This window comes from Callionymus lyra, chromosome 14 (genome assembly GCF_982586985.1).
Source record: "Callionymus lyra chromosome 14, fCalLyr1.hap1.1, whole genome shotgun sequence".
Taxonomy (NCBI): domain Eukaryota; kingdom Metazoa; phylum Chordata; class Actinopteri; order Syngnathiformes; family Callionymidae; genus Callionymus; species Callionymus lyra.
This window is the reverse complement of record NC_141831.1, coordinates 21,615,292-21,626,829: the sequence shown is the minus strand read 5'-3', so window position 1 is coordinate 21,626,829 and position 11,538 is coordinate 21,615,292. Positions and strand designations below refer to the sequence as shown.

Sequence of the window (11,538 nt, the reverse complement as noted above, 5' to 3'; positions counted from 1 at the left end):
AAAAAATTACTTTTTCTCTATATAGGACATGTTGACATGTCTATGATTTAACAATATTTATTGTGATACAATTTAAAAATGAAATTTAAAAAACCCATATACAATTATTTTAATATTTAACACACATAATTTCCCAACAGTATATAGTAAATCTAAACTTTTGTTATAATAAAAACATTTGGCTACTGCAGGATAGTTCATTATTTATGATGTTTATTATTATAAGAACATATTTGAGTTTTACCCCTTAGAGGATTTAATACATTGTATTTTTCTGCTAAATAACATGTTATATGTGCTAAAATGGTTTCTGTTTATTCTAAACTTCATTGATACTTTATGACATGAACTAACTGTTTCAGCTCATTTCCCAGAAGCCTTCAAGCCTCAGACAGACTTGTACGTGTGGAAGATGTTTGCGCTGCTGAAGGACAGTGTTGCTGCTGCGATGCAAAGCCAGTGTCGATCTGGCAGCCAGTCGCGGTGCAGCAGAGAAGATTGGCCGCTCGCTCCAGCCTCTGGCACCGACAACAAACCTGCTCCCCCGAAAAAGTTTGTCCTCCTTACTCTCCTCCCTGGACATGCAGCCAAGAACCCCTGAGCTGCAGAACTTCAGTTACATCGAACTAAGGCGCACCCATGGTGGCCTCAGTCAGCTGCAGTTTCGGATGAAAATTTGGACGCAGAAAAAAAAAGGCAAAACATTTCTTCTCAGTTAAACTAGAATCCCTGAATTCTAACATCTGGCAGTTATTAGTGATAATGACCTTACTGGATGAAGAGACAGAGCATTTTTTCATGTAGACACAAAACCGCTTTATTGACTGCAGTGGACTGGACTGAGGTCAGGACTCGGACGAGGTTGGAAGAGGGTCAAATAGTTTCAAAAGGAAGCAGCCATTGTTGAGGCAACACAGAGAGCATGCAGTTACAGTCACAGCAAACATCACCAAGATCACCATATTCTCAAAGCCTCACTTTAAACAGTGGAATTGTACAAAAAGGAAGATAGTACTTTTGTAGAACTAATATAAAATGCACTGTTTTGTCTCTTACAAGAAAATATTCAAGAAATGACGCCAAAAATAATTCAAACATTCTTCTTATAATATAGTTTTCTTTGCTATTCACAAGTGGAACAAACATGCTTTGAAACAAAAGGACAGAAGGCCAATTTTGTTAAATATCACACCAGAAGAGAGGATGATGGAAATAGTACAGATTGAAGCACAACCGCATTCTAGAACAAATCTGTTTAAAATTACATTTATTAAGGCAAAAACCAAACAAATGTGAGCAGTACATAGAACATTACATTTGACCTGAAGGTAATGGGTACCAGATAAATCAAATGGAAAATATTTCTTTGTTTCTAAATATTGGCTGCGAACACATTTCACTGCTGGTACACGGAATTGAATCTGAGGTTTTTGGAAGCCACTTAACTATGGGTTTCAAAGAGGAGAACTGCAGGTGATGTCAATCATCTAAGAACACATTTGGAGGATTTTCAGTATGAAAATATGATCCAAGCAACATTTTTTGGGCTGTTTTTTAAACCTTAATTCTGCGTGTTTATAAATAATTATAAACTACATTTTGTATTACGTAAAAAACACTATTTTGTTGTTAATACAATCCTCCTTATAACAGAAAGTGTAGTGCAGAGTTTTATGAAGGATAAATATATTATTACATAAATGTGTTTTTATCTTTTCGAAAAAAATCATGTTATAAATAGTTCTTCAGCTATACAGAAAAATGTATTTATACATATACAAAATTGATGCTTATAACAGAAGCAACATAAATTATGCTAAATGCAATTCTTAATACAGTACTGGCCTTTTGGAAGAACAATATAAAACCTTAAAAAGTTCTAAAGTTCACGTCACACAGCTAACAGTTAGCTTAATAGCCTAATGTTAAAATCAATATAAATGTTGAATTTAGAAATAAGTTCGGTTGAACTAGTGACTAACAAATCTGAACATCTAAAAAAAGAGAGAAAAAGATAAAGGTCTGGTGGTCGCTCGTTGATAAATAATTATCGACATGTTATTTATGGCGGCTCTAGCTATCAAGATGAACCTAAAACTTCGCTCCAGATTTAAGTGTTTACTGAAACCGGAATGTGAGAGAACTTATTTAATAAATAACACATTTGTGAATGTGATGTTAAGAGAATCTAAATCAAAATAAAACAAATTTGGGCTTTTTAGGAAAAAGTGATAAGAGTCTATCCGATGTTACAACTAATGATACAAAAGTGACTCAACTTTTGAAAGCCTTCCAAACACACTAAAAAGTTGTGTAACAATAGTTTTTTCTAGAACACAATTTGGACGATTGTATTAACATGTATCTTTATAACACAACTTAGTAAAAAGTGTGAGCAACTCTAGCGACTACATGAAGAGTTGGATTTAAATGGATTTAAATGGATATATGAATTATATTATTATATATATATATAATTAGATATTATATCTTAAAAGAGTGTATTGTTTATGTTATAACAACCAATTTAGTTTGTGTAACCATGTTAATAACTCAGAGCTTTTCTGAAAACTACTATTTTGACTTTTAAACACAATGAAAAAAGTGTAATAAATAGCAGAGGTCAGAAAGAGGAGGTAGTTAATACCTTTAATTTGTGAACTAGACAGATTTAATGAGTCATAAGTAAATCATTAGTTACTTCTTTAAATGGATTTATGTGTGTTTTTGTGTCCAGATTAGTCATGGAAACGATGAGCTCAGATAAAGAGGAGCAGAGAGAAGGAAAGTGCTTGTTGATATTAGCTGCTTGTTAACTGGACTGTGTGCCAGCAGGCAGCAAACATACGCCGGAGAAAGAACAAGTTGTTCTCTTTTTGTCTCTCTGGCTCAGCCTCACTTAACGTCACCGTCCTTCCTCTCTTATATCAATCTTCTCTCGTTCTCTCTCCCTCCAGTCAAACGGTTTCCCTCTTCACACGTTCTCTGGCAACACATGTCGTTATTTGTCGTAAGAGCTCGAAACATGTTTTATATTCTCTGATGTCATGTGGTCAGGAGTTAGAAAACAATGTTGCTGCTGATATAAAGAGACGTTTCAACTGTGGGAAGAAGAAAAGAGCAGCTTTGAAGGAAGTATTTGTGTTTGTAACAATATCTTCTGTAATGTTTTCAACACAGAATAGTAGTTTAATGTGATGTTTATAAAAATGATGTTAAGAAATGTAGGTTTGAACTATTCATGGTCTTTTTTCTGTCCACTTGGGGGCAGCATTGTTGGACTTTACTGCTGTCAGTGGATCACTCCATAGACATTTTGGGCTAATGCTAAAAACAGTTAGCATTAGCCTAGTAGCAAACTTGATCTTAAAAATAAAAATAAACTGAACCAAAAAAAAAACATCCAAAATAAAATGTTGTTATTGCTGCATTCTTACCTGGCTTTTTAAGCTATTTTTTAATCATACATTTTTAAATTATTATTATAAAAAAAGTAATGTTAAAGTTCTTGAAACAGCAGCAAAGGGTTTCCATGTATAAAAATGTTTTTTTTTAAATGTTATTCAGTGGCTCCTACACAAAACTTCTTTGACTTGACAATAAGCAGAGTTAAATGATGAATCTAGTTTTTGGTTGCTACATTTAGCAGGTAAATTAGTTATTTTAGCTTGAAATCACAAAAGCAATAACAATAATAAAATACATTGTTATAAGCCAGGCTTTTAGATTTAAGATTAAATAATTTAGAATTATGTATAAATGATGTAAGGTTCAAAGTCTGTCATAGCAACTAACACACTGTGTTTTTTTCTTTGATCCAAAATAGTCTTATTTAAACTGTAAAGTGCCTTGAGATTACTTTGTTATGACATGAAACTTTAAATAAAATTGAATTGAATAATATGATGTCTTCACTATTATTTATGTGAAGAAAATGTAAAGGTTTCCTTCCATAGCCAAAAAATATATCAAGTATGATTAATTATTTAATTTATTTCATTAACATTTTGAAAACTATTATTGTTTTTTGGCGGGATATTAATTGTTGGTATATTGTCTTTACAACCATAGGGGATTAAGTTAAATCTAATCTAATCTAATAACTTGTATATTGCTCAGGAATTATAAGGGCTATTATAAGAAGAAAATGTTATTGTATTTCAGTGTATATATACATTTACTATTTAATATTATTTACATTAAAACAATCCTGCGTAAAATTTTGATTCCTTTTCTTATCCTTCTTTTTTAATAGGGAAATATTTTCACCTCAATGATTTGTTCTCCCAAAAGCCAACCAACTAATATAAATCTTAGATTTGAAATCCAAATGAAAGCAAATGATTCAACTATAGCCAATATTATGACTAAAACTTTCATTTCATTGCATCTAAAATAGTAGTAGTGATAGTAATAGTGGAATGATCACCTCTTTGGCTTATGACGTGAAGGTTAATATTAATCAAAAAGTCGAAAATATAAACGTTTATTTTCACTCGTATTATGTGACGTTGAGAGAGGATATTAAAGATGGACCTCTGATGTCACACAAAGGAAAAAAGAGTAAAAAAGAAGCTGAAACAGGTTGGAATACAAGTGTAAGTGCACCTTCAGGGATCAGCAGGTGGTGACATCATCACAATGGTGAAGCACTCGTGAGATTGACTATTGTCACTTGAAGACAACTGTGAGTGAACCAGCCAGTGTGTGTCACTGTCAGCTACACAACTCGACCTTGCAGACTGGAACACAAAGCATCGTGAACAAAGCCTGGTAACACAGCAGCTGAGGCTTAACTAAGATAAAATAAAGACAGAAATCAACTTGTTCAGACACCAGGCGGACAACAGCCTCAAACCGTTTTTTATTGGATGAAGGAGCAACAAGAGGAAAACTGGAAGCGCAGACGTGCTTTGGGCTCCTCAGAACTTCCTCATGGGAATCTTCTATTAGACAAACAAATGTCCAGGGGATTGAGCTGCATTTCCTGTCACAGACGAATCATGTGACAACATATTTTATGCTAAAAACAAATTTAAATGTGTTTTAAAAGGATCAATCAAATCGTTTCGCATCAAGATTCATTCAAGGGTTTTGTTTATTATTCTGATATCTAATAACTAGTTGTACTTAAGGTAAGGTAAGGTAAGGTAAAACTTTATTAAAACATTTTTTTTTTCCAATAGCCAATACATACAGCAATTATTATATAAAAAAAAAAAAATGTTTTAAAAAAAGGTATTACTTAACTTAAAGGTAACAAACTCAAAGACATTGTAAATTATTTATACAGCATCACCTCAAAAGTAGCTCAGGTGTAATTGCTAATGTGCTACAATGCTAATCAAATGAAGGGGTTACTTTTAAAATTGAAAAAGAACTGGTTCGTATTTTCTCAAAATTAGATTAATTTAACTCCTTAGATAGAACAAGTTTCTCAATTGAAGAATTTAAAGTTATTATAATAATTGTTTTCAAGACATTTTGCTGTACTTTTATCAATAAGAAGCACAGCTTCCTCACATTGTGCAGCCCTGTTTTTTTTCTAATCCTGCTTCAAACAGGTTATTTTCCAGCTGAGGAAGTTGTGAGGAACCCAGCCCTGCTGGTGCACCGATCTTTCCAAGAAGTTTTACAGCAGTAGACAGCAGCTCTGTGAATGTCGGCAAGGTTCCAATTACCTGCAGCGATCAGTGTTGGCTATGAACCAGCAGCAGCAGCAGCAGCAGCAGCAGCCGAGGTGGAATGCTGGGCTCCGGCAGATGTAAGTGTAGGTGTGATTTCTCGACCTGTCGCTATGATTACAAGGACACACACCAGCACATTTCACTGATTTTGGGGATGCAAAATAGCTCAGAGATGACACCGGGAGGCGTCAACAGTCCGCCCGGATCTGCTAATGCTGCTGCGTCAAAAGGTATCGGGTGGAAAAAGCTGATCTGACGGTAACAAAATTCAAAGATCATCAGAGCACATATTGGGCCGACAGCCAACGCCCACACCAGCGCAACACACAAAGGATAGAGACACTTTGAAGTTGTGTATATTGGTAAGAAAGTCCAGTCTACGGTATCTACGAAGCGGAAGGAAAGGGCAACTGATGCCACACTGTAAATCTAGCATAATAACCAGGTTGTGTTTTGCTAACAGGCTGCACAGCAGGATGAAAGACGAACCAACAATTGTAGTGTCGGTTCGACGAACAAACAGTCAAGTCCGAAAGTTCCGTTGTATTTCATGCCAGCACTGTGCAGCCATAATATTTGCTACTACATGTGAAGGCCGTACACGTGAGGCCTCGTCTACTCTACTAAAGTCTGAACATTGAAACCAAGATTACATTTTCACTGTCTTAGCAACACGTGAATAGTTAAAGAAACCCGTTGGAGAATCACCGTTTTTCGGTGGACGTCCAAGGGCGGCAGCCATCGCAGGAGATCTTTGGACGGAACTTCTGCGCTGGCTGCGAGTGATCTGTCAGATCTACTGCCACCAAGTGTTTAAGGGTTTTTCATTCCTGTCGCGGTCAGGACAACTTTAAAAAAAAAAAAACCAACCCAGAGTCATCTTAAGTTTAAAAACCCTGTTTAACCAGCTCTTGTGTGTTCATGTGTGTGTTGGAGCTGATTTTCAGTTCAGCAGCATTTGGCTTTTTCTGAAGGGTTGGATGATGTTCGACAGATCTTTGAATGTCCAGAGGAGGTGCTGGATGATAAGAAATGGCGTCCGCGCGCATTGATTGGGTATTCTTGTTCAACATTCCTTTGGAGTACGTGTATGACTCATGTAAGTACATCTGTTCTTTGGCGTGATCACTTCAGAAGAAAGTCCATGCAGGAAATAAAACAAGTAGATTGGACAAGACTTCTGATTGTCAAACCTGGGTCAAAACCACATCTTAAGAAAGATCCTCAGCACATTAATTGTATTTTAATAAGATATTTTCAGGAAATGGAAATATTGGGGAAAGGAAAAGGTTAAAATCAGGTGGTTTCCTGGATTACCATCTGGATCTTTGAATCTTTTGAAGAATTTCTCACTTTCTGTTGTGACTGCACCTCAAATATCTTTTTTAATGTGTGTTGTGCAGCCAAGTCAAGGAACAGTATCAGCATTAGCTGTCCTAAAGGGCTTAATAAATGACTTAAAAATACATTTTGGACAATTAAAACACAATATGTGTGAGAAAAGTCGATTTGTAGTTTGCTCATGTAGCTCAAGTGATAATATTTTATGCAACTTTCCAAAGAAACAATTATCCGTAAGTCTTAGAAGACATATAAGGCCATCAAAGTGCAAATGAAATCTGACTCACAGAAAGTAACTTTTAACCCATACGACTAAACAATAAGATTTATAGTATATTTCTGATGATCTTTAAAGAAAACAAGTGTATGTTTTTCTATTGAAAAAGCAGTGAAAAGATTCTCAATAGAAACACACTGATAAAAGTAACGCTGGAGAGCAAATTTTTTTGAAAAAGCCACAATTAAACATCTTCGGACCTTTATAATCAGAATGTTGTCACCAGGTTTGAAGGTCAGAGGTCACACTGGGTGAATGTTCAGTAGTAGTTGTGCGATTTAAAAACAGTGATGTCTGTCAAATAAGAAGGTTTCCTGACATACACATGATACTATATAGATATAAAATATGTATATCTGTATATATATTTATATATATATAGATACTTCTTGTCCCCACCCTCGATAGATCCTCTTGTTTGTTTTTAAACCCCTGAGAAGACCGCAGACTGTCTGAAGTACAAAATACAAATCTTTTAAAGAACTAAAAAGTCATATTAAAAGGAAAACTGACAAAAAAGATTGCAGGCCTCTGAAGCTGACATTGTTATCATTCATGGATAAAGTGACGCAGCAGAGCCGAGTCTCGCAAGAGCCAAAATTCACCGGGATGTTGACGTGAAAAAAGAATTTGCCCCCAGAATGTAAAACAGGAGAGGATGGTACCAGGAGGTACACCAAGCTAATGTTAGATCTTTGTTAACCACTCAAATATGTTAAATTCTAGCTTGGCTACACAAGCTACTTATATTATCGTGTCAGCATACAAATTATACACTTCATGTCCGCCAGTGAATTTTGGCTAACCCTTGTTAGCATCGGCTCTGATCCGCCACATGGGGGAGCAGCTCTTCTCACGTTGGCTCTGCTCGAATGCTCAGGTGAGTATTGGCAAACGCTGCTCTTACATCCTTCAATTTTTCAGGCACTCGATATTTGTTAAGGTGACGATTCCGGCTCCTCGTGGTAAACCAGTGCTCTGGCTTATCTTTTCTGCTTGATTGTTTCAAATTAGATTGAGAAACGACTGATTGATTGATTGATAGAAGGGGACACAGACTTAGCGACAGAAGGCACAAGAGTTTTTGTGGGGTGAACGTTCTTCAAAGTTTCAGACACAATGAAACCAAAAACAAAAGAGGAAGAATTTAAAGAAGCAGCAACGGAAATGAGTAAAAAAAGCTTTAAGTGTGACAATCAATAAATGTCCAGGGTTGAGGTCGCTTGATTGGCTTCAAAAAAAGTTAATGTCCAAAAATGTTAAATAAGTCTGATCTACCTGAAGTTTAGGGAACATCTTTTTTTTCTATTTAGTGCAAACATGAACCCAGATAATCTTCTTTTTCACTCAGAATTCCCTTTTGAATTAAAAAAAAAAGTTATCACGCATGTTAAAAATCTGGTTCCACACTTCAATCAAGTAAATTATAAATAATTTTTAACCACATATGTCTGATTATTGCATTGTATTGCGTTGACTGTCCAATCAATGAACTCAGAAAGTCATGCAAGTGGAAAAACCCTTATATTGGGAGGGGGGGGGGGATTAGAACAGTTTAATACAGGCCCAGTATTTCACTGACAACAGTAAAAGCAGGAGCCAAAAGTTTAAATCAAATCTTTTATAGGTAACCTTATGTTTATTTTCAGCAAATTAAATACATTTGTCACAACTATTTTACATTTAGTTTAACTGCTTTTTTAAGTAACTCTAAAATAAAACTTTATCGTAAGCTTCACACATGAACCTTTAGTCAAAAAGTAATTCAAACGAAATGGGAAAGTCAATTTGTTATACATTGAGAAAACTTTACACGTACAAATACAGTTAAATTAGCTCAAGGGATTCCTAGCATCCGTGGGAAGTAACAATATGTCTCATTTGCTGTCTATCATCACAACCACAGAACGTAGTAGGAGGCACTAATTAACCACCTTAATTATTGTGCTAACAAAACAGTGAACTCCCATGATGCCTTTCTACACACTGCTCTTTTGCTTGACAGCTCATTGGTCGTTACAATACTGCATTTAAATTCTACATCTATGTTTCTATTTTAAAAGTGATCAACAGCTGGGATTGTTTGGCTGGGCGGCAAAGCATCTGTTTAGGTCACTGTTACAGCGAGGGATGTTGAGAGGGATGGAACCTCATATGCATTGTTGAGGTTTAATAAATGTGGTTAAATCAATTAAATCATCACTACGTTTAATGCGCGGGGTTTTAGGACGTAACAATCGTGATAAACGAGGGAACACTGTGCATGTATGATTGAATTAAAAACTCAATTGTATTCCTCAATTGCCTTTTGAATGCAAATCAAGTGGCGACCTCAACCCTGTTTGTTTCTGACACACCAGTTATTGTGTCACGCCTCTGTCTCGTTGTGCTTTTCAAGCCTGAATAGTTTATAATATAATAATTTTGTGACTCTCTGCAGATATTCTAAGTAAATCCTTCGTGGAATTGTCTTTCCACTGATCACGTCCAAGAAAACAAGGTCACTGTCACGAGGACCAAGACTGGAGAAGACCCTGAAATCAGCTTGAACATTAATCATTTTCATAATAATGCCCCAAAGTGTTAGTTCCATAGTCCGACTGAGACTTTGTACTTTCAAAGGACCAGAAAACAAATCTGAGATAGAAAAACAAAAAAAAAAAAGACTAAAAATGATGTTCAGTTCTTCATTTGCTCGTGGAACACGGACAGCAAAAAGAGGCAAACAGCTACATTCATATTCCCCCCGGACAATCAGAGCCGATCCGCTGGCAAGGATTTGGTAGAACAAGCCATCCATGTTCCATATTGTCGCTCAGGTGTAGACAGGGTTCGCCAGAGGAGTGGTGTGTGAGGAAGGCTCTCTAGGACGCCAACACGCTCCGCCTCAGAAGCTCCTTGTTACCGGAATGTAATTGCGCTAAACGCAGTTTGCGTCCAGCGGCGCGCGAGTTGCTTTGTTCACAATCAGAGAAGTAGCCGTCGTTCTCCGCGGCGTCCAAGAGCGACGAGTCCTTCTCGGTGGCCTCGGAGCTCCGCCCTCTTGATTTACTCTGGCGGGACAAACGGAGGCGAGGGGTCACGCGGAGAAGTCCGACGCTGTCCCTCGCCGGGCTGAGAGCTGCAGTCGGAGCAAAATCTTGTCCCGGGACGCCGTTCCCCCACTGGCTAGCCTCCTCGGAGATGTGACAGGAGTCCATTTTGGAAATAGGAGGCTGGGGCGCCGGGTCCCTGTGCAGGTCCGAGCTTCTGGTCTGGTGGTGATGGAGGTGGTTCAAAGCCTTCGAGGAGCTCTGGGATCCACAGCTGGTCTTGTCCACCGTGACACTCTCCCACAAACCTCCAGCTCTGGTGGCTGTAGATGCGCTTGCCGCGGTCGGGAGATTCTGCGACAGGTTGTTTCGCTGCTGGTTTCCACGGGTGCGTGGCTTGTTGCTTCCTCTGGATTTCCGACCTAACTGAGGCGTTTTCCAAGTGGACTGCATGGAGTTCTCCATCATCAGGTTCAGCAGGTTCTCCTCCCCCTGCAGCAACTGCACGATAAAAAGGCAAATGAACAGAGATTAGAAAATAAAAATGTTGTTTATTCTCCCATGAAACTTTGGTAAGAACAATAGTAAGGGACCACGTGTACTGCAACAGTATCACGACATCGTGCTTTAAAGTCTTCCTTTGTCGGAAAACTTGATGACTCACATGGGGTTGACCCGGTTCTAATGCAAATGGTTGTACAGCACATTTGAATTGAGGATTACGATGGTGCTCACATAATAACGCTAATCCAGGGGTTGGTTATTCAAAATCCTTAGGAGCCTATTATATAATGTGACTGTTGAGGGGCCATCAAGCAACAGGAAAAAATGGATTCAGAAAAATAGCCTCAATTTGGTGAGTTAATTAAAAAAAAAGGCAAAAATGATTGCCGTTTAATAATGCCATTATGTTATAGAAATGATTAAATTTAAGAGATAAAGATGTTTTAAATAATTAACAATAACCTTTAATGAATTAATCTATGTTTAATCACAACTAATAACTGCTAAGAAAAGCCATTTACTTCAGTTTCTTAATGTTAACTGTGGTAGATCAAAAGATTGATTTATAGCAAAAAAGTTTTAACGAAGTTATTCATACAGTCATTTACATTCTACTGTATTTGAGTGATAGTCTGCAACCCATTGGGGTTGACCAAAATAAAAAAACAATATTAAAAAATTAATTACAAAAAGATAT

The 11,538-nt window shown here is 36.9% G+C and overlaps 1 protein-coding gene across 3 annotated transcripts in view; it reads right to left on the bottom strand.

The window, feature by feature from the left end:
• Positions 1–4,824: 4,824 nt before the first annotated feature.
• The window catches only part of jade2 (jade family PHD finger 2), a 134,814-nt gene continuing 128,100 nt past the window's right edge, over positions 4,825–11,538 (bottom strand). For all 3 annotated transcript variants that reach the window (XM_087806880.1, XM_087806881.1, XM_087806882.1), the window contains one exon: positions 4,825–10,838. In XM_087806880.1, coding sequence (XP_087663006.1) covers positions 10,170–10,838 — 669 coding nt within the window. In that variant the 3' untranslated portion in view covers positions 4,825–10,169. The remainder of the gene's footprint in view (positions 10,839–11,538) is intronic.